This window comes from Manis pentadactyla, chromosome 8 (assembly GCF_030020395.1).
Source record: "Manis pentadactyla isolate mManPen7 chromosome 8, mManPen7.hap1, whole genome shotgun sequence".
Taxonomy (NCBI): domain Eukaryota; kingdom Metazoa; phylum Chordata; class Mammalia; order Pholidota; family Manidae; genus Manis; species Manis pentadactyla.
In genome coordinates, this window is record NC_080026.1 from 17,431,468 (window position 1) to 17,455,424 (window position 23,957).

At 36.7% G+C, this 23,957-nt stretch overlaps 1 protein-coding gene and 1 long non-coding RNA gene across 6 annotated transcripts in view; one reads left to right on the plus strand and one right to left on the minus strand.

Annotated features, from left to right (window-relative positions):
* LOC130684537 (uncharacterized) overlaps nt 1-23,957 on the plus strand; it is a 100,005-nt gene that overhangs the window by 61,487 nt on the left and 14,561 nt on the right. The gene's annotated exons all lie outside the window — the stretch shown is intronic.
* Nucleotides 1-23,957, minus strand: part of GALNT13 (polypeptide N-acetylgalactosaminyltransferase 13) — a 529,379-nt gene that overhangs the window by 35,968 nt on the left and 469,454 nt on the right. For all 5 annotated transcript variants that reach the window (XM_036928301.2, XM_036928300.2, XM_036928303.2 and 2 more), the window contains one exon: nt 5,129-5,227. In XM_036928301.2, the coding sequence (XP_036784196.1) occupies nt 5,129-5,227 (99 nt within the window). The remainder of the gene's footprint in view (nt 1-5,128; nt 5,228-23,957) is intronic.

Consider the following 23,957-nt stretch of genomic DNA (forward strand, 5'->3'; position numbering starts at 1 on the left):
ACTGATAGGTAGCAGGGAAAGAAGCCAATTTATTTGGGTTTTAAACAGTGAGCATGTCTTAAGTTTGTGAATGGAGCAGTATGTTACCTGATAGTACAATTAAAGAGAAGACTGTCAGCAAACTGTAGTTATATGAAAATGCATAGAGCATGCCGGGAACAGAAATGATCAGACATATATCTGACAACAAGATAACAAGGAACTATTAGAACATCAAGGGATGGAAAGTCAGATGGGGATGAACTTATGAGGAGCTTCGAACATAGTTAAGGAATTTTTACTTTATTCTTTGGGCAGTAGGGTTGTTGGAAATTTTAATTAAATTATAATTTTAATGTAGCATATATGGAGGGTATGTATGGGATTCCATGTGATGTATGGAAATAATGAGGTTTCTGGACCACATAAGTGAAAGAAGATATTGGCTAGGACAAAGACAGAACCTCTAGCTGTAAATTGGACTTAGAAGTAAGAGTTAAGGGACATTATTTTCATAGATATTTCAGGATTTGGTGACCAATAAAACTTCAGAAATGAACTGTGTTTTTGTGTTTCAATTGTGGATGGTGTGTGAAAGGGAAGAAAATTAGTAGAGTTTGGAAGCAGTTGAGTTTGAGATATCTGTGAGGATGCCCCCAAACTAACTGGCAATAGATTCCAGGGCTCAGGAGAGAGGTTGGGGATGAAGATGTAAATCAGAGTCATTATCATTGTAGGGGACATGGAACTGCTTCCAGGAATCTGTCATCTTTTCAGAAGTACAGAGAAGACCATCCCATAATTTCTACCAGTAAATTTTAAGTTCTTTCAGTTGTAAAAATTTATGTTACAGTTTTAATCAAATTCCTCTTTTTATTCTTTTGAAAATGTTTTATAATCATCATGATATTACATGCTAATGAGAGGAAAGCATTCCAAGAACAGATAGGCATGGACTGTCTAATTTTGTCATTATTCTTTGAGGTAGAAGACTTTTATTACTAAGGTTTTTAAAAAGTACCTCAAGGTGATCTGGTGTTGAATTTACTAATATTTCTCCACTTGCTATCTTGTTTTTACAATATTCCTGCTGCAAAAACTTCCATGCATTCTGTCATCTATTTACTTGACTAGTTTTTATTAAGCATTTACCCTTTTATTACATGCTTGTTTATTAAGTGCTAATACCTTTTATTAAGTGCTTCTAAATCCCATTTATAACTAGAGGCTCTGTCTGTCCTAGCCAATATCTTCTTTCACCTATGTGGTCAAAAAATCTCATTATTTCCATACATCAAATGGAATCCCAGAAATAATGAGACTAATTAATGCAGGTGCTGGGGGAGAAGAGAGGAAAATATGCTGGATATTTGAATGTTTAAGTGTTTAAAAAATATCACCAACAACTACTGAAATGTAAGTTTCTTCCTGATTATCTCCAAGAACTTAAAAAAACAAAACAAAACTACCAAAGCTCCTATGCAAGGAACAATGGGAAATCTATCACTGAGAACAGACAATAAGGTACCTCTATTAGAAGTGTAACTGAGTGGAAATGATTTTGTTTAAATTAACATTTGTTAGGATTTTTGTCTAAAAGCAGGAGAGAGAAATTTGAATATTTTTATGGGGCTACTTAAAAACATTTTAAACTAAATAGCCATAAAAATGGATACTGCTTCCATGGTAACATAAGAGAATAGGAATAAAAAACAGGGTAGGTAGCACTGAGAATAAAACCTTAAAATCTGTTCTTTTTAAAACTAAGTTAAAATTTTAAACATGTCCCTAGCATTAATCATCCTAGAAATATTAAGTTCCATCAAAGGACAAATCATAATAGAGTTTTATTTTTTTCATAATACATATTAGAATAACAGGGGAGGCAGTTCATTTCATAAAGCTTAACAGTACCATAGGAATTATCTTGTGTCTGGCATAAGCCACTGAATAATTATTTTATTTTTTCTTATAGAAGTAAAAAGAGAAATAATTGAGAACATAAATAGAAATAATAAGAGACTAATTAATGGCAACAGACTAATATGTACTGAGAGTCAAGTATATGCCAGGCTAAGGTTAGTTGTTTTACAAATTTTCTCCAATTTTCTTTAGAGAAACAAATTGGCAGAAATTCTTTTATCTGTTTTATAGGTAAAATAGTAAAGGTAAAAAATTAAGTACCTTACCATAAATTTTCCAACTAATCAGGTCAGAAGAACACTATAAAATGATCGTCTTTTTTTCTAAACAATTCATTTTCCTCCATTTTAATTTAATTATGAAAATAATACATACATACTTAAAAATGTGGGTGAAAAGTAAAATTTCCTTTTCCAACTCAGATTTCTCACCAGAGGTAATTAATATTCCAGGTAGATTTCTATACATTTCTATTAGATTACATAGCATCTGTATAAATATGGATATTACATATACTATATAGAACAAAATGTTCATGTATATTTTTCATAAATGAGATCAAGGTAAGTAAGAGTCTGAATTTTTTCCCTCTCTTCAATTTTCTATAACTATACACATAGACCTCTCACAGTCATTCTGGTGGCTATATAGTATTCTACAATATGGATACACCATTATATATTTAAACATTCCCCTCTTTTTTCATAAATATTTAGTTGTTTCCATTGTGTTATAACAAAAAGGGCTCCAGTAAACATTCTTGTACATATAATTATATATAAAAGTGCCATATAGGTGGAAAAATACTGGTTTTGATTTCTAACTGGTCATTCAGTTGGTATGTAGGACCATTAGAATATATATATATATATATATATATATATATGGGTTTTTTATTTGTTCACTTTATTTATAAATCCCTGAGATTGTGCCTTTATACACTTTTGGTTACTATGACAATGGCATTCTTTGGCAATGTTTAAATAGTACTAAGGTATAAATCTATTGTTCTGATCATGAATTCTTTTATCTATTTATTCGACTATTATTTATTAAGTACCTACCACATCCCCAGCATTTTGTTAAGTGCTGGGGTTGAAGAGAGGACTAAGATACAGCCCCTGCCAACAAGAAACTTATAGTAGAGCGGGATTCTTTCTAGGTATTTGAAAACTTATAAATGATTATGTAATTTTTAACATTTATGATCCAGTTGTTCCGTGTCATTTAGACAAACATAGATAACATGACTGGTCATCCTTTTTTAACACTAAACACGGCACCTCAATGATTTCATGAGGCCAATTCATCTGAGGTATCTTCCTCCCTCATTTCACCTGAATTAGAATCAGAGCGATTCTATAAATAGTATTCATCTTTTTGAATTTTAGATGTCACCATGGTGCAGATGATCCATTGACTTTTTTTCATAAGGTGTTAAAATACATTATGGGAGGTACTTCGAAATGTCCTCCCAATTTCCATGGTAAATAAACTGTGAGGAATAGTCATCTGTGAGTGTGAGGTAAAATATTCAGTGTTTTTGTGCTAAGCATATGCAAATAACACATTTCTGGCCAAAGAGACTTAAATGGAGGTGTTTCGAACCTCAAAGAAGTATTTTGTTTGTGCTAAATAAAAGGACATACATAATTATAGTAGCTCTTCTCTACCTCCACTTCTTCCTGCTTTGAATGTGGACATGATGTCTGGAGCTTCAGCAGCCCTCTTGTGACCAGCTGATGATAAAAATTAATTTTAAGGATTGAAGAGTGGAAAGTTAGAAAGTTCCTGGTTTTTTTGATAGAACTGTTGAGGACTTGAACAAATGTCAACAGATGACTACCTTCGGATTTCTTATCTTACTATGTGGAAAAAATAAACCCTACATTTTTTGTGCTCTGATAGTTAAGCTTTTTGTCATTTCCAGCTGAATTCATTGGGACTTCATTGGTTTTGACTAGCAGAGGCTTTTCACATTCATTGTGAATCAATATAATAATCTGGAGCATTTTTGAATGCTTTGTCATTTTCTCACCTATGTTGTTATTTCTACTATCTTTTTCCATAAGGTCATTTTTTTCATGCTGTAATTTAGTAAGTTTGAGTTTGATTTAAGTATTTTCTTGCTTAAATTGAAACTTTAGAAGACTAATTAGGATTTTAATAATTAAACTTTTTTTTTTTCCTTAAGGAAGAAAATTCCTTCTAATGTCATCCATTGATTCACACAGGTCCTATTTGAAGAATGGTGCCAAAACTTAACAGAGCTGTTGCTTCTTGTTTATGGATTCTTGACACATTGCACTTCATCGCAAATGTAACCACAATGTTGTTCTGGATAGAATAGCTTTTGCTTCCTCAGTTTGCCCTAATACACTAAATAAAGAACCTATTGGGATGCTTCTCCATGACTTTTGGAGTTAACTTGTCTACAGAGAATTAGCTTATGTCAATGGTGCTTTGTTATGAATTCCCACGAATTCCAAATTCTGCCTCTCAAAGTGGCAGGACATGGCATGGCAGTGGGGCTGCTCTCCCTGAAGACTTGCAGCTAAGCAGCCTCCACATGGCCCACCTTGTGGAGCCACTTTCCAGTGTTTAAGGAGAACTCCGAATCCTTGTTAGGTCTTTAGCCTGACAGGTCTTTGAAGTCTGCATGCGATAAGCCACACACAAAAGAGCTGTACTTAGTCAGTCATCAGTTTTGTTTAAATACTACATTTTTTACCTGGTCCAAAGGCCATCTTCAGGAAGCCAAAGAAAATATGTAATAGGGTGTGCTTCTTCATTCACTTAAACATTTTAGTGAACCTTAAAATTCGTAGAAAACATGATACACAGAAACATTTGCAAAGGAAATTCAAAATAACCACCACTGGGAAAATACAATAGTTGTTGAGGGATTATTTTATATTATTTAGTTCATAACAATAAAATCTAGCCTTCATTTGTTTATACATAGTAAAATAAGGTAAGACTGACATATTTGGTTATCCTCATTAACTGTAGACTCATTGAAACTTTTGCACTTTTTATCAAATTCTGCAGTTCTTTAAAATACTTGTGATAATAAAATAGTCAAATTAGGTCTTGATTTGAAAGCCCATTAATTTGTTAAGCTAAGACTTTACTGTTATCGGCACATAAGCCATAGTCTATCTTAATAATTTTCACAACAACATTCCCCCCTCAATATGAAGCTGATTAAAAAAAACAACTTTACCTGATTTCCTCCCATACCATGACAGTTGAATATACCCACTTTTTCATTTTCCTTGCGGCCCATGTTGTCTAAACATTGATTGGTTTCGACATTTCTTATCTAAAGGAAACACACAGAAAAATGTAAGTCAGATAGTGATTTAAGCCAGAAAAATCTTTCTGATATTATCAAATTGTATATTAATAGCAAGCGATACAATGTTTATAGCACAGTATCAAAGAAGAAGGAAACATATACAGATTGCAAGTTAGGATTCTTCTGAAAGTCCTTTTTAAATTAGGATGTTTCACTGAATAACCATTGTTCATTCTTAACTCCTATTAGACCATATGCAAAGAAATAGAAACATATTGGTTAAATATTCAAATTTATGTTTTTTTCAATTGCTTCATTACTAGATGTTCCATTTGGTATATTAACAAAGATTAATTATATTATTTATTTCCGTAACTAAAACATATCCATGCATCTTTTTTTCATCCCAAGTGCCAAACTTAAAGGAAAACAGTTGACCCTAAGAAAAGCTATTACTAGGCTAAATGACGATTTCACATTAAAAATTCCTCAAAAGCAAGATTAAATTGCCAACTGCAAACAGAAGATTCTTGATTTACACTGAAACTCTGCCTCAGTCCCATAATTAACATAAAGTGAATACATATTTGAGCCAAATGTAATTACAAAAGACTTTCATTAACTTAAAAATGTTGAAATTACTAAACCAAATACAAATGAATGCAAAAATAAAAGCCTTTCTAGTAAGCATAGTTTTTTTTCCTTAGCTTCAACCCCAAGTATGTATTTATACTTGTCCACCTTTGTTCCAAAAAGCTCTTATCTCTGACTCTCATCAGGACATGCATGTTTCACTGTTCACTCACACAGTACTTGGATAAATCTGGTTAGTTATCTATGCTTTAGGTATGTGTCTCTTTATATTGGCAAATGAATAAGATTAAAAATGTTCATAGAGGATGAATGAAGTTTATACAATTTACTTTTTTGTATGGTGCAGAACCCCATGGTCAAGTAATGGTTTCAGGAGTTGGGAAAGTAGTATGATTTGCAGTAAGGCCCTGATCAGTAATCGAGAATACTGGAGACTGGGATTCACACTTGGTGAGGATTGAAAAGAGGTTAGCAGAGTGGTCAAGCCCTGTTCGAAAGAGTTGAGCCTTAGACGTTTCATCAAGAAACCTGAACAATAAATAGCCCATTAGAAAGGACAGAAAACACTGTCACTTAGAGGGAAAGGATATGAGCTGTATGAAGCAAAATCAAGCCAAAGCCATATACTGGTGGGTTTAAGGCTGAGATGTACTCTCAGTCTGATTTAGTTTGGTTCAGGCATGAGAGGGAACTGAATCTATAGACTAAGGTTAAAGATTTTTCAGGATTTGCAGCTGGGCAGGATTGAGGATGGAAACTATGGATAGATGATGTCATAAATTGGTCTGCCTGTGTTTCACATAGTCTGATCAATGTGTCAGTTGAATTATTTTTAAAACCCTTATACCAGACTTTTGTTGTTAACTTTTCATAAAAGGTAAACTTCTTAAGAAACCATAAAATGATTTAATATTTATCATTTTAGTGCCCTAGTAAAATACTTAGGGCAATAAATATCTCATGAAAAGAATAATTCTACCTCTCGGTGCAAACTATGCAACCTGATTTAAAGGACCTCTGCTAGGTGCATGGTACTTGAATAGATACTAGTTGTTAATTACAGGGGCTGGAGGCTAATTCACTTATAAGGATTGCCTCTTTGTTGGACAACATAGGATTCCAAGCCATGTTTAGCCAAGTACATACTCTAACTATAGCTTTTTTTTTTTTTTTTTTGGTGAGGGCATCTCTCATATTTATTGATCAAATGGATGTTAACAACAATAAAATTCTGTATAGGGGAGTCAATGCTCAATGCACAATCATTAATCCACCCCAAGCCTTATTTTCATCAGTCTCCAATCTTCTGAAGCATAACGAACAAGTTCTTACATGGAGAACAAATTCTTACATAGTGAATAAGTTACATGGTGAACAGTACAAGGGCAGTCATCACAGAAACTTTTGGTTTTGCTCATGCATTATGAACTATAAACAGTCAGTTCAAATATGAATACTCATTTGATTTTTATACTTGATTTATATGTGGATACCACATTTCTCTCTTTATTATTATTATTTTTAATAAAATGCTGAAGTGGTAGGTAGATACAAGATAAAGGTAGAAAACATAGTTTAGTGTTGTAAGAGAGCAAATGTAGATGATCAGGTGTGTGCCTGTAGACTATGTGTTAATCCAAGCTAGACAAGGGCAACAAAAAATCCACATATGCAGAAGATTTCTCTCAGAACGGGGGGGTAAGGTTCTAAGCCTCACCTCTGTTGATCCCCAATTTCTTACCTGATGGCCCCCTTTGACTGTGCCTGTCTTAGATTGTTTCTCCCTTGAGGAATCTTACCCGTCTCTGGCTAACCAGTCATCTTCCGGAGCCATACAGGGAAATGTTAAGTTGGTAAGTGAGAGAGAAGCCTTATTGTTTGAAAGGTTAGCTTTTTGCTTCTTTGCATATTTATGCCCTGTAGCTTCTATGCCCAGCATTTGTCTTGAGGTGTCTTTACCACTTGGAAGAATTATGATACTCGGTAAATTTGATAAGAGGCACGAATTCTATTTAAGGGTTGTAATTAGGAAGGAAGAAGAAAAGCTATAGAAGTGGCAGGCGGAAGAAAACATGTGAAGATTGATTATTTCTTTGACATATCTTCTTCTGGAGTAACTTCAGCATGTATAGGTTTTAAACTACTAATTAAATTGAGCACACACATTAACATAACAGGAGAATAGTTACATAACCAAAGCATACCTGTAATTACCATCCATCTCCAGTGAAACCAAGAAAACCAGTTAGGCACCTTAGGCATTTGTGAAAACTTATCTATGATATGGTGGATATTGTCCAACTGAACTTGAACAGTCTGAGAGAAATTAGACGAATTAAAACAACCCATTCCTGGGGACTGTTCACATCCCATATGTTCTTTTAACAGTAAATAGTCTGTAGTCGTAAGATTTTGGAGCACTACAATTTGCACTTCTCCTAATTCTTGGTTGAGTTCCAACAGTATAGATCCAGTCAAATTTGTTGTTTTACTCTATGCACAGGCCAGCTTAGATATCTCCTTCCTCATTCCCATGGCAAGTCCAGGAACTGGTGGGATGAGTGCATCTACACCTGTAGCAGTGCGTGGATCTTTGTTGGGGTTTTTTGATGATCATCTTCTGGCATGAGTCTTCCAGAGAGTGCTGATGTTGGAAGTTCTTTTTCATATCGTATCTTAGTTGTTTTTCTGGGTAGCCAAATTAGGCTTTGATCCTCTGTATAAACACAAACAGACCCTTTGCCTACACTTTTATATGCCCTTTATACCCTTGTGTAGAACTCATTGGAGGTCACCACACAGGAACTGCCTTTTTTTTTTTTTGGTATCATTAATCTACACTTACATGACGAATATTATGTTTACTAGGCTCTCCCCTATACCAGGTCCCCCCTATAAACCCCTTTATAGTCACTGTCCATCAGCATAGCAAAATGTTGTAGAATCACTACTTGCCTTCTCTGTGTTGTACAGCCCTCCCCTTTCTCCCACCTCTGATGCATGCTCATCTTAATATCCCCCTTCTTCTCCCCCCCCTTATCCCTCCCTACCCACCCATCCTCCCCAGTCCCTTTCCCTCTGGTACCTGTTAGTCCATTCCTGAGTTCTGTGATTCTGCTGCTGTTTTGTTCCTTCAGTTTTTCCTTTGTACTTATATTCCACAGTTGAGTGAAATCATTTGGTATTTCTCTTTCTCCGCTTGGCTTGTTTCACTGAGCATAATACCCTCCAGCTCCATCCATGTTGCTGCAAATGGTAGGATTTGCCCTTTTCTTATGGCTGAGTAGTATTCCATTGTGTATATGTACCACATCTTCTTTAGCCATTCATCTATCGATGGACATTTAGGTTGCTTCTAATTCTTAGCTATTGTAAATAGTGCTGCGATAAACATAGGGGTGCATTGGTCTTTCTCAAACTTGATTGCTTCATTCTTGGGGTAAATTCCTAGGAGTGCAATTCCTGGGTCAAAAGGTAGGTCTGTTTTGAGCATTTTGATGTACCTCCATACTGCTTTCCACAATGGTTGAACTAATTTACATTCCCACCAGCAGTGTAGGAGGGTTCCCCTTTCTCCACAGCCTTGCCAACATTTGTTGTTGTTTGTCTTTTGGATGGCGGCCATCCTTACTGGTGTGAGGTGATACCTCATTGTAGTTTTAATTTGCATTTCTCTGATAATTAGCGATGTGGAGCATCTTTTCATGTGTCTGTTGGCCATCTGTATTTCTTTTTTGGAGAACTGTCTGTTCAGTTCCTCTGCCCATTTTTTAGTTGGGTTATTTGTTTTTTGCTTGTTGAGGCATGTGAGCTCTTTATATATTCTGGATGTCAAGCCTTTATCGGATGTGTCATTTTCAAATATATTCTCCCATACTGTAGGGTTCCTTTTTGTTCTATTGATGGTATCTTTTGCTGTACAGAAGCTTTTAAGCTCAATATAGTCCCACTTGTTCATTTTTGTTGTTGTTTTCCTTGCCCGGGGAGATATGTTCAAGACGAGGCCACTTATGTTTATGTCTAAGAGGTTTTTGCCTATGTTTTCTTCCAAGAGTTCAATGGTTTCATAACTTACATTCAGGTCTTTGATTCATTTTGAGTTTACTTTTATATATGGGGTTAGACAATGGTCTGGTTTCATTCTCCTACATGTAGCTGTCCAGTTTTGCCAGCACCATCTGCTGAAGGACTGTCATTTCGCCATTGTATGTCCATGGCTCTTTTATCAAATATTAATTGACCATATATGTCTGGATTCTCTAGTCTGTTCCATTCATCTGTGGCTCTGTTCTTGTGCCAGTACCAAATTGTCTTGATTACTATGGCTTTATAGTAGAGCTTGAAGTTGGGGAGTGAGATCCCCCCTACTTTATTCTTCTTTCTCAGGATTGCTTTGGCTTTTCGGGGTCTTTGGTGTTTTCATATGAATTTTTGAATTATTTGTTCCAGTTCATTGAAGAATGTTGATGGTAGTTTCATAGGGATTGCATCAAATCTGTATATTGCTTTGGGCAGGATGGCCATTTTGACGATATTAATTCTTCCTAGCCATGAGCATGGGATGAGTTTCCATCTGTTAGTGTCCCCTTTAATTTCTCTTAAGAGTGACTTGTAGTTTTCAGAGTATAAGTCTTTCACTTCTTTGGTTAGGTTTATTCCGAGGTATTTTATGTTTTTTGATACAATTGTGAATGGAGTTGTTTTCCTGATTTCTCTTTCTGTTGGTTCATTGTTCGTGTATAGGAAAGCCACAGATTTCTGTGTGTTGATTTTGTATCCTGCAACTTTGCTGTATTCCGATATCAGTTCAAGTAGTTTTGGGGTGGAGTCTTTAGGGTTTTTATGTACAGTACCATGTCATCTGCAAATAGTGACAGTTTAACTTCTTCTTTACCAATCTGGATTCCTGGTATTTTTTTGTTTTGTCTGATTGCTGTGGCTAGGACCTCCAGTACTATGTTAAATAACAGTGGGGAGAGTGGGCATCCCTGTCTAGTTTCCGATCTCAGAGGAAATGCTTTCAGCTTCTCGCTGTTCAATATAATGTTGGCTGTGGGTTTATCATAGATGGCCTTTATTATGTTGAGGTACTGGCCCTTTATTCCCATTTTGCTGAGAGTTTTTATCATGAATGGATGTTGAACTTTGTCAAATGCTTTTTCAGCATCTATGGAGATGATCATGTGGTTTTTGTCTTTCTTTTTGTTGATGTGGTGGATGATGTTGATGGACTTTCGAATGTTGTACCATCCTTGCATCCCTGGGATGAATCCCGCTTGGTCATGGTGTATGATCCTTTTGATGTATTTTTAAATTCGGTTTGCTAAAATTTTGTTGAGTATTTTTGCATCTACGTTCATCAGGGATATTGGTCTGTAGTTTTCTTTTTTGGTGGGGTCTTTGCCTGGTTTTGGTATTAGGGTGATGTTAGCTTCATAGAATGAGTTTGGGAGTATCCCCTCCTCCACTATTTTTTGGAAAACTTTAAGGAGAATGGGTATTATGTCTTCCCTGTATGTCTGATAAAATTCCGAGGTAAATCCATCCTGTCTGGGGGTTTTGTTCTTTCGTAGTTTTTTGATTACCGCTTCAATTTCGTTGCTGGTAATCGGTCTGTTTAGATTTTCTGTTTCTTTCTGGGTCAGTCTTGGAAGGTTGTATTTTTCTAGAAAGTTGTCCATTTCTCCTAGGTTTCCCAGCTTGTTAGCATATAGGTTTTCATAGTATTCTCTAATAATTCTTTGTATTTCTGTGGGGTCCGTCCTGATTTTTCCTTTGTCGTTTCTGATACTGTTGATTTGTGTTGACTCTCTTTTCCTCTTAATAAGTCGGGCTAGAGGCTTTACTATTTTGTTTATTTTCACAAAGAACCTGCTCTTGGTTTCATTGATTTTTGCTATTGTTTTATTCTTCTCAGTTTTATTTATTTCTTCTCTGATCTTTATTATGTCCCTCCTTCTGCTGACCATAAGCCTCATTTGTTCTCCTTTTTCCAATTTCGATAATTGTGACATTAGACTATTCATTTGGGATTGTTCTTTCTTTTTTAAATATGCTTGGATTGCTATATACTTTCCTCTTAAGACTGCTTTTGCTGTGTGCCACAGAAGTTGGGGCTTAGTGTTGTTGTTGTCATTTGTTTCCATATATTGCTGGATCTCCATTTTGATTTGGTCATTGATCCATTGGTTATTTAGGAGCGTGTTGTTAAGCCTCCATGTGTTTGTGAGCCTCTTTGCTTTCTTTGTACAGTTTATTTCTAGTTTTATGCCTTTGTGGTCTGAAAAGTTGGTTGGTAGGATTTCAATCTTTTGGAATTTACTGAGGCTCTTTTTGTGGCCTCGTATGTGGTCTATTCTGGAGAATGTTCCATGTGCACTTTAGAAGAATGTATATCCTGTTGCTTTTGGATGTAGAGTTCTATAGATGTCTATTAGTTCCATCTGTTCTAGTGTGTTGTTCAGTGCCTCTGTGTCCTTACTTATTTTCTGCCTGGTGGATCTATCCTTTGGGGTGAGTGGTGTGTTGAAGTCTCCTAGAATGAATGCTTTGCAGTCTATTTCCCCCTTTATTTCTGTTAATATTTGTTTCACATATGCTGGTGGTCCAGTGTTGGGTGCATATATATTTAGAATGGTTATATCCTCTTGTTGAACTGAGCCCTTTATCATTATGTAGTATCCTTCTTTATCTCTTGTTACTTTCTTTGTTTTGAAGTCTATTTTGTCTGATATTAGTACTGCAACCCCTCCTTTCTTCTCGCTGTTGTTTGCCTGAAATATGTTTTTCCATCCCTTGACTTTTAGTCTGTACATGTCTTTGGGTTTGAGGTGAGTTTCTTGTAAGCAGCACATAGATGGGTCTTGCTTTTTTATCCATTCTATTACTCTGTGTCTTTTGATTGGTGCATTCAGTCCATTTACATTTAGGGTGACTATTGAAAGATATGTACTTATTGCCATTTTAGGCTTTAAATTCGTGGTTACGAAAGGTTCAAGGTTAGCCTCTTTAGTATCTTACTGCCTAACTTAGTTTGCTTATTGAGCTGTTATATACACTGTGTGGAGATTTTCTTCTCTCCCTTCTTTTTCCTCCTCCTCCATTCTTCATATGTTGGGTGTTTTGTTCTGTGCTCTTTCTAGGAGTGCTCCCATCTAGAGCAGTCCCTGTAAGATGTCCTGTAGAGGTGGTTTGTGGGAAGCAAATTCCCTCAGCTTTTGTTTGTCTGGGAATTGTTTAATTCACCATCATATTTAAATGATAGTCATGCTGGATACAGTATCCTTGGTTCAAGGCCCTTCTGTTTCATTGTATTAAATATATCATGCCATTCTCTTCTGGCCTGTAGTGTTTCTGTCGAGAAGTCTGATGTTAGCCTGATGGGTTTTCCTTTATAGGTGACCTTTTTCTCTCTAGCTGCCTTTAAAACTCTTTCCTTGTCCTTGATCTTTGCCATTTTAATTCTTATTTTTCTTGGTGTTGTCCTCCTTGGATCCTTTCTGTTGGGGGTTCTGTGTATTTCTGTGGTCTGTTCGATTATTTCCTCCCCCAGTTAGGGGAAGTTTTCAGCAATTATTTCTTCCAAGATACTTTCCATCTCTTTTCCTCTCTCTTCTTCTTCTGGAACCCCTATAATATTGATATTGTTCCTTTTGGATTGGTCACACAGTTCTCTTAATATTGTTTCATTCCTGGAGATCCTCTTGTCTCTCTCTATGTCAGCTTCTATGCGTTCCTGTTCTCTGATTTCAATTCCATCAATGGCCTCTTGCATTCTATCCATTCTGCTTATAAACCCTTCCAGAGTTTGTTTCATTTCTGCGATCTCCTTTCTGGCATCTGTGATCTCCTTCCGGACTTCATCCCATTTCTCTTGCGTATTTCTCTGCATCTCTGTCAGCATGTTTATGATTCTTATTTTGAATTCTTTGCCAGGAAGACTGGTTAGGTCTGTCTCCTTCTCTGGTATTGTCTCTGTGATCTTTGTCTGCCTGTAGCTTTGCCTTTTCATGGTGATAGGAATAGTCTGCAGAACTGGGACGAGTGATGGCTGGAAGAACTTCCCTTCTTTTTGGTTTGTAGCCCTCCTCTCCTGGGAGAACAGTGACCTCTAGTGGCTTGTGCTGGGCAGCTGCACGCAGACAGGGTTTCTGCTTCCTGCCCGGCTGCTATGGAGTTAATCTCCGCTGTTGCTGTGGGCGTGGCCTTGTTCCGGCTGCTGCTCCAAAGTGGTGGAGTCGCGTTGGAGGGGGAGCGGCCTGGAGGCTATTTATCTCCATAAGGGGCCTCCCTGCTCCCTGCAGCCCAGGGGATTAGGGTGCCCAGAGATCCCCAGATTCCCTACCTCTGGATTAAGTGTCCCGCCCTGCCCCTTTAAGACTTCCAAAAAGCACCCGTCAAAACAAAACAACGACCACAAAAAAAAAAAAAAATTTTTTTAATTAAAAAAAAAAAAAAATGGCCGCTCGTTTTTCTTTATTCTCCAGCGCCAGCCTCAGGCATCCACTCACTGGTCTTGCTGCCCTGTTTCCCTAGTATTGGGGTCCCTATCCCTTTAAGACTTCCAAAAAGCGCTCGCCAAAACAAGAGAGAAAAAAAATGGCCGCTCGCTTCTCTTATGTCCTCCGGCGCCAGGCCTCCAGTACCCACTCACCGCTCTTGCTGCCCTGTTTCCCTAGTATCCAGGGCCCTGCGCATGCACTGTGTCTGCGCTCTGGTCCGGATGGCCGGGGCTGGGTGTCCAACAGTCCTGGGCTCCGTCTCCCTCCCGCTCTGCCTATTCTTCTCTGGCAGGGAGCTGGGGGGAGGGGCGCTAGGGTCCCGCCGGGACGGGGCTTGTATCTTACCCCCTTTACGAGGCGCTGGGTTCTCTCAGGTGTGGATGTGGTCTGGATGTTGTCCTGTGTGCTCTGGTCTTTATTCTAGGAAGGGTTGTCTTTGTTATATTTTCATAGATATATGTGGTTTTGGGAGGAGATTTCCACTGCTCTACTCACGCCGCCATCTTGGCTCCACCTCTAACTATAGCTTTTTAAAGGGACATATGATAGATGCATGTCATCCTACTCTTTGACAAATTAAGCACAGAATTTAAAAATGCCTCCAAAGTATTTTGTCTCCAGTAACAACCTACTATCTATTTGATATAATAGATACACTTTGTTTTTTGGTCTGTAACTTCTCTTTATGAATTCATTCTTTCATTCAACACATTTTAATTGAGAATATGTATACTTCATGTCAAGCACTGTTTGAGATGTTGAGGCTACTGCAGTGAATAAAGTAAACAGGACCTTCTATCACAGAGCTTACATTTTGGAAGAGAAGAGTGCAATACACAAACATATTTGTGATATATCAGGAGATCAAGAACTCCAGTGAAGAAATATAAAGCACTGTAAGGGTAGAAAAAGCAATGGGTACTATTATAGACAGGGGGCCAGGAAGGCCACTCTGGGGAAATGATGCTTGAAAAGACACCTTACTGAAGTGAGAGATCAGCCATACTTGCATCTATGGAAGAGCATTCCAGACAGAGGAAACAGCAAATGGGTGTTCCCTGAAGCTCCGAAACCTGAGCGAAATAATGGGCTAGCAATGCAGCCACGATGCGAGGAGCATGGGACAGACTGGAGAGATATCAAAGTCTAAATAACATAAGGAATCTTACAATTTTGAGCTTGAGGGTGGCATTCACAGCTTCTTCTGGCTGCTGTGTGGAGAACAGCTTACAGGGAGGCCAGAGTGAAAGAAGAGTAAAAGGGTCAGGCCCACAAGTTATCTTGGAACGTAGGCTAGCAAGGGAAGTAGGTAGGTCAAATTTAGGATGTTTTTAAAATAGAAACAAGTAGGACTTGAGATTGAATTGGTCATGAGATAGGAGAGAAAAAAAAAGTGAGAAGCATTTCAAGGCCTTGGTCTGAGCAAGTAAGTACACAATGTTTCCATTTACTAAGAACAATATTCTGAGTTCTTGTATGTTGGTAAATATATCTGTGGCCTTTATACTTGAATATCATCTTGGTAGATCTGAAATATTTGGCTCACAATATAGTTCCTTGAGGGTCTTCAAAACATTATTGTATTTGCTTCTAGCATAAATAGTTGCTTTTGAGAAGCCTGATGAAATCTGGTTTTCTTTCCCTCATTATGACAAATGTCTATGTGCCTGAATGCCAAACTGATTTTTTTTCTCCTTTTCTTTAAACTCCAATAGATTACCCTAATATATTTTAATATTGTTCATTCTGGATCACTCTCCCAGGTCTGTGGTGTCACTTTTCAACTTGTAGTTTCAATTTTATTTTTTTTTAGGTTTCCATGAATTATAGTTATTAATATTTATATTGTTTTCTTGCTTTGATTTTTCTCATTATCCTATTCCTCAAAATCCCATCATTTTGGACCTTGTTGTCTATCTTCCATATTTGTCACTTTCTCTTAGATAGTTCTGTCTTCAATTTCTTTTATATTTAAAAAATTTTCCTTTTCCCCCCTCTAAAACTCTTACAGCATTTTCGACTGGTGTTATGACTCATGTTCTTTCAAATTTAGCCTTCATTTCTAAACTGATTTATTGTTTAATTTCTAATTTTTAATGCATTTTAAGTACTCATTCAAGAGATTTTACCCAAATTTGATGTATAGTATTTTTTAAAAATATTTTATCATTATAAAATTACTTTTGGCCTGTTTTGAAATATTGGGTTACACTTTTCCTGTGTCTTATGAGTAAAAAGTTTCATCATGCATGTGTTGTTTGTAGAGATACTATTCAACTCCTTATTCTCTTCATTCTTATTGTATTCATTCTTTTCAGTTCTTTCTTTCTTTCTCTTGTTTTTGAATGAAACCAATTTTCCTGATTTTGTAAGAGGGAGGATTTGATCACGAAACCTTTCTTTCTTTCTCTTTCTGTTTTTGGAGTCAACTTGTATCTTCAAGCTCTTCTGACTTGCGGTTTTCATGCCCAGACATTCCTATCATAATTGGTATAGGGCATACGCTGGCCATCAGGTTTTTCAAATGTCCCCTTGTGATTCTCATGTCCCACAAAGTTTACCAACTGTCATTCTGGAGGAAGGTATAAAATGTCTTGATGTTAAATGGTGACATTATAATTACTTTTACTTTCGGTGTAACTTCTTTTTCAGGGGTTCCCACCTGGGCTGCCCAACAGACTGGCCTGGAAAGCTTTGAGAATGTACTTCTGCACGGCCTTCCTCCCACAGATGCTGATCCAAATGGTAGGAATAGGACCAGGACACCGTTTAAAGTTCCCTAGATGATTTGAATGTATAATCAGGATTGAAACCCTTGCATCAAGGAAACGCAATGGAGCACTTGTTAGCTAGAAGCCTATCTATTTTGTGCCTCATTTGAAAACTGGGTGCCGGTGGAAAATGAAGGAGGCTTTCGTAGCCAAGCTGACTCCTTCACTATTTAGGGGGAATGTTTAGGGGGAATGTTTCCAGCTGTCTCTGCCAGAAAATGTTTACACTAGACACCATTTATAACCTCACAACTCTAGATTTGTTCCTGCACTTTTTTGAAGAGTTGAAAAAAATTGGCTTCTATTTTTTGAGATCTCCTGGCTCTCTATTCATCTCTCCCATTTTTATCTAGACCCTGCATTTCCTTTGTCTCTGTTGTCTCTACCTCCTCAGTTTGGGCTTTACTCATTGAATTTTCTCCTGAGAAAGAGCTTCAGCTAGTGCGTTTCAAGAATTCACAGGTCATCGGTTGTTCAGACCTTTCAGACATTAGAAAAGAGAGTTTTCACTGACTTACAAATTGTATGGTATGAAAACGCATCTCCCAGTTCCAGTTACTGTTATCAAACAGGCCTAAAATAATTTCTCATGAGTATCTCCTGGCACACTAGGAGTTATCCCAGTCTCATTTCCATCCGACACTGCTTTGCTTGCTCCTGCAAACACTGCAGTATCATATATGAACATGAAATTGACAGCTCCCATTTCGGGATCTGTGAGAATATCCTGTCACCTAATTTTGGTGTCAAGCTTGTCCATCATGTTTTGGTTTTACTATCCAGGATGCTCTTTCTGTTTTAATGGGGAAATTCAAAGAGATCCAAATACTGTGTCACTGCTGCTACTCTTTTTTCAGAATTACAGAACAGACTCATTTTGGGGTCTTCATGAATAGAAGCCTGTTCTATTTTTGATATGTTCTAACTCTTACACAGAGTGGCTTGATAGTTTCTGGACATGTAATATTACTAGTTCCTTAGGCTGTAACAGATGCTATGGCGATACAGTGTGGGAATTCAAGTCAAATCTGTGAGGCTGGCTGGACATGGGATCCGGGAGACTAGAAATAGACAGGAGTCGGTATTTTAGGACAGCTGTCAGAATGAGACACGGGAGATAGCCACCACCACCACCATTACCACTACTAACACAGTAACAGTTAGCAATTATTGTAATCGTATGCACCATGATGTGTTCCAAGTACTTAGGTGTAACAGCTAATTTAATATTTATAACCAATGCAATTACCCCTTTTTACAAATGAAAACATTAAGATACAGTGAAGTTAAGTAATCTTCCTAAATAAGGAATTGAAAGTTTTTACAGTGATATTCAGAAATATCCAATCCTGACATCCAGATTTTTGTCAGGAAGGGGGAAGAGAGGATCGGTTCTAATTGAACAGAGGTAAAGGGAACAACAGTTCATCCAGGCAATGGTGAAGAGACATGGAACAGGACACATGAATGCAGCCTAGGCTCAGAACCGGGCACCAAGTCAAGAAGATCGGAAGCAGAGTGTTCTTCATGCCGAGTGCCGCAGTGTTGGGCAGAGGTCTTGTAAATGATTTCGGGCCATGGCCAGGATGACATATAAATAGGATGGGGCACAGTGTCAGGGAACAGAGGTATCAGTAGCCATCTTAAAAAAATAAGGACACATCCATTGGCTGGAGATAGTATCTGAAAAGTTTATGTCACTAGGTCTATGATATCCACATTGAAAAAAAAAAAAATCCATGCACACCTCGAAGGCAGGGTGGTTTACATCAGGCTGTTCCCGAGTTAGTGAGCCCAGCACTATGGGAATCTTTTATTTGTTCTTTATAAAAAAGGTCGCTAGTGTATACGACAACCCTCAACATGCAAATTGTAATGCAAATTACAAGATAGTAGCATACAGGGAAGTTTAAGCTATGCAAAAGATGATCCGCTTTAGAAGGATCTTGCATGATTTTTAAATCAGAACCTTTCCAAGAACACTCTGGGACTTCAGTCAAATATATACTCTAAAATACATTGCTTAAACAAAGAAGTGAAATTTCAGGACAGACCTTGATCTTGTGACGGGTACCATTATTACCTGATATAAATTGCTTTGTCATGCCTTTAATTCTGGGAAAAATCTAAGCAATCACTGAAACTCATTCATTAGAAATTCCTTACAGAATCTTTTCTCTGACCTGGATCAACATATAGAGAGCACACTGGTAGTTCTCAGATCTGGAAATTTCTTTCAAGTCATCCTTTCTGTTACAACATAGCTTTGAATATATGGCATAGGGCCAAATAGTTTTAACTTTAATTGTCTGCTTTGAGATTTCTTTGTTTACACATAATTTTCTTTTGCTTGAAAACAGTTTTTAATGACATAAACTTGAGAATATTTTTCTCACTTGTGTTTTGATGTTTCAAATCAGCGAGGCTTTTCCTAAATGTTTCTACTCAGCAGCAGCATCCCTGGTACTGTTCTAACTACTTACAGAGTTGGTTCGTTAGCTTTTGCTCCCTCTGCTGGATTGTAAGAGCAAGCAACAGTGGGAACGACAGTTCTAAAAAGAAATATACTCCCCTCCACCCCCAAACCTTTGCCATTTCAAAATTAATGTGTAAAATCCACTTTAAAGATAAAAATCTAAATTTAAACTAGCTTTTCTTTTGCTTTAATTACTCCAACACGTGAGACCTGGGTTTAGAAGGCCCTGATTAATGACTGTGAGATTTAAAAATTCTGAGTATGCGATATCCTTCAATTGCACATTATGTTACACTTTTTCATTATTTTACTTATGTCAACCTCTTTTGGTCTTTACTTTGTAAAGAAGGAAATAGGCACCTTTACAGTGAATTCTGGAGTTTAACGTTTATGTTTCCATATTAAAATTGCTCTAATGAATATGCATTTAAGTATATTTTCTCATTACCAAATTGTGAATAAATCAGAAGGATTTGTAAAATCAGTGGGTTTAAAAAATTCAAGGTGACTTGGCTTATGTAGACCTGGGTTTAGAAGGCCCTGATTAATGACTGTGAGATTTAAAAATTCTGAGTATGCGATATCCTAACCTCCTCCCACAAAAGAAGTTAAAACAAAATTGAACAGGTTCATTTATTCTGATGGATAACAAAAACAAACAATAAGAATACTGAAAGAATTCAGATATAGTTTGCTGCAGTTCATGCTAATACATATTTGAGTCATAAAAAGAAAATTAGTTTTAATCTAATTATCATCAATGTGAAGTACAAAAATATAATTTTCAGGTAGTAAGCTTGCTCATTTTGTTCTCAGATGGGCTCCCAAATTCCTTAAGGTTAACATCTGATGAAGAGTAACATGTTTTGCCTGTACCTATGCAGATTCAGTTAGGATCAAAATTAGCTACTAGACCTGAAAGAGTTTTAGAAATATAATCATGGCCAGAGAGAATGCCCCCATTTGTGTAAGTCATCTAAAATGAGGACTTCCCACTGGTTATCCTATTAAAGGGTCAGAAGACTGAATCTATAAGTAGATCTCCTGATTACCAACAGAGAGGGTAAATCTCTAGGCCTTTCAGCTTCTGCTTTGGACAGTTAACTGATTTTACCTTTAACCCCTGTAGCCTAGCAGCTTCACAGATGTCTATTTTTAGTTACTTAGATTTGTTCTTTAACAATATTTAATGAATACAGTGCCAAGAGGCACAAGGACCTTAACTAGTTGCTTTGCTCAAAGGATACAAGAGGAAAAAGAAGTGCTGGGGCCAAGTAGGCAATCCAAAATGCATATACTGATAAATAAACATCTTCAGACAAGCACACAAATGTAAATTTTAAGCGCTAAGAAGTAAGTCCCTTTGCTCCAGGGATTCTCTTCTCCACCCTCTTGCCTTCTAGTACTCCTGTGTTCTACATAGCTCACCATACATTGTTTTTCAAAATGCTGACCTATCATAGGCCAAAAATTTGAGGTGAGCACTGCTACTTTAAAATGCCATTTTTCAATCTTATACTTGAATTAGCCTTTATATATACAAGATCAGAGTCTGGTTCTACATAAGCTAAAGGGCTGGTTAAGAGAGCATTCAATGCTGCAAAGAGCTTGACTTCCTTATTTCATTATTATCTGCTTACTGAGCCTAAAAGGCACACGCTTCATTAAGCTGCTTAAGGGTTTTAGTTCAAAGCAATTGCCCAGCTTTTAACTTCCCATTGGCAACTGCATGTAATTCATGGGCTGGGTAAAGTAATATTTCAGTTAGTAAGTAAAATGCAAACATAAGAAATTAAGATACAATCATCGGATATCAATAATTCTACTGATGATTGTTTTGGTGATGATATAGGCAGTAAGAATACCATGTTTGTATCTTCCCATGCTAGGAAAGTTATACAAAGAAATCGAAAGAAAAATGTTTATATTCACCAGTGTACTGCAATATTAGCTAACTAGGCTTTGAAAACACTGAAACTTTAGGAAATTGTAAATTGTTAAATCCTACCAATTTCACTTGAAATTTAATGATGAGTCCATATGAATATACTACAAATAACTCTGTTGTCTTGATAAGTAGCTTGGACACCTGTACCACTTCGAAGCTCTATTTGAGCGGAAGTACCTTCATATGTAAGGCAAGATAGCTTTTTACATTCTTCCAAGAACGGTTAATGACAGGTAGTAAGAAAGAGAAAGCTTTAAGTAAATGACCGCTGTCCATCAACATTGCATCCCAAACTAATTATCAAAATGTCTGTCTTAAATTATGTATACATGACTATGTAAAATTTAACTGGGAAGTAGTGCTTGGAGAATTTGTCCTTCTGCTTTCATGGAAACAGATGCTGGATTGAATGTCTTTAAGGCTGGTTGTAAATGGGAAAACTGCAGCACGATAATATCCCAGAAAATTCAAAACTCAATACAGCTCATAGATGTTTGAATGTGTTGAGTTTTTGAAACAGCAGTTGAACGCATGCCTATACATCCAGGTAAGGCACCTTTCGTTTTCACTGAATTTCTTTTATTGGTTCTCTTGCCATCCTCTGCGCCCCATTTCAGTAGAACAGCTGAAGAGTAAAGGCTTTTCCTCATTGGACTTTGTATCCTTAGCACGTAGCATAGGTTTCAGCTCCAGATCTTATTCAGTAAAAGCATTTTCAATGAATAAAATAGAATAAGAAACTATTTTTCTCCTTCTAGTTACATGAAAAAGTGAGCATTTGGGTTAGACTAACATGTATTTGAATGCTGACTCCAATAGTTAGCGAGCTCTCAGGCCCATAGGTCAATCACATAAACTTTCCACATGTCAGTTTCCAGATTAAATTGGCAATAATAACAAAACCTAAGCCATGGAGTTGTGATATTTTAAATAATATAACTGTTATAAATCATCTAACATAATATATTACAAAGTAAGAAATCAATAAATGGTAGCTATAATAATTACAATAACTGTAACTACTGGTGTTACTATGCCTTCTTGTCAGGCCTTGTGAAAGATGTTGTACGTCTTCGATCATTACTGTTTCCCTCTATGATTATCTTCATGCTGCTGACAGGTACCAGAGAGGATACCAAGCGCTACTTAAGTCATAAGCTGTAAAGTCAAGATTTAAACCTTCCTGTGCTTGACTCCAAGGCCTGGGATTTTTTTTTCAACACAACACTTTGCCTCTTCTGGATATGTTTCAAAAACCCAGAGAGGTTCAATCTTTCTCTTTAAAAGCCTTTCAAGCTACTTCTGTAGATTAAAAATATGGCCACCTGAGCCACTACAGACGCTAGCTAATTCAAAATCAGAGGTTGTACAAAAGAGTTCGCCTACACTATACTCTATTTTTACTTTTTCAAGAAATCAATTCATTAGGTCTCCTTGATGTAGTACAGGAAACCATAAAATTGGATTTTTAACAAGGAAGCAAATATCTAGGTTCTGTTTCAGAGCCCTGAGTCTCTCTCAGGAGTCACCCTGGTCCAAAAGTCCACTTAACTAATTGGCAAAGAGTCCATGGATATGGCACAGAAAAAGAGCCTGTGAAAAAATTCACCAAGGGCACCATTCAGTTTGAGTATTTTTTTTCTTTAATTATTTTCTAGTATCAGTCTTCTTTTTGGTTATACCTCTTTTTAAAAAAAGGAATCAATGTTTACTCATCATTGGTCCATTGACTACAGTGGGGGAAACACTAAAAGAATAGAAAAATTCTCTTTTTTGTAGGGTACAGCCAGGTTTGTGATTGTTCAAACAAAATCTTCAGTAAAGAAATGGGAGTTTTAGATATTTTGTTGGGGTTCTTCAGTAGAATTAACTCACAGTAATTAGCATGCAGTGTTCTAGTTTGAAAAGCACTGTCATATATTTTGTATATTAAATACAAATCTCTGTGACATTATTGCTAATGCGGGAATATTACATATTTGAAAACCATGGCAACAATCCCCTCACCCCAATAAATACAGACAAAAATTAAATTAAAAAACAAAACCCTGAGGCATGGGGACTGTTGACTAAATTCACACCAAAAAAGTATTATTTAATGTTCTTTCACATGAACCTTTGTATTATATTATTCAGATTAAGGTTAAATATATATAAATGAAGTTATTCTATAGAGAGATATTTACATGGCTAGTGAGGAAGTGGAGAACTGGCAAATAGTCCATGGATATGGCACAGAAAAAGAGCCTGTAAAAATATTCAACTAGGGCACCATTTAGTTTGAGTATTTTTTTTCTTTAATTATTTTCTAGTTAATCTTAAGTAAGTTATGCTTATGAGTTAAAGTTACAGAGCAGATAAAATCAAAGATCTTTTTGGGCAAATGAACCAAAAGAAGTATTAGGCTCAACTCTATACATTTTTCATATATTCTACTATTATGACACAAAAATGGCAGTATCAA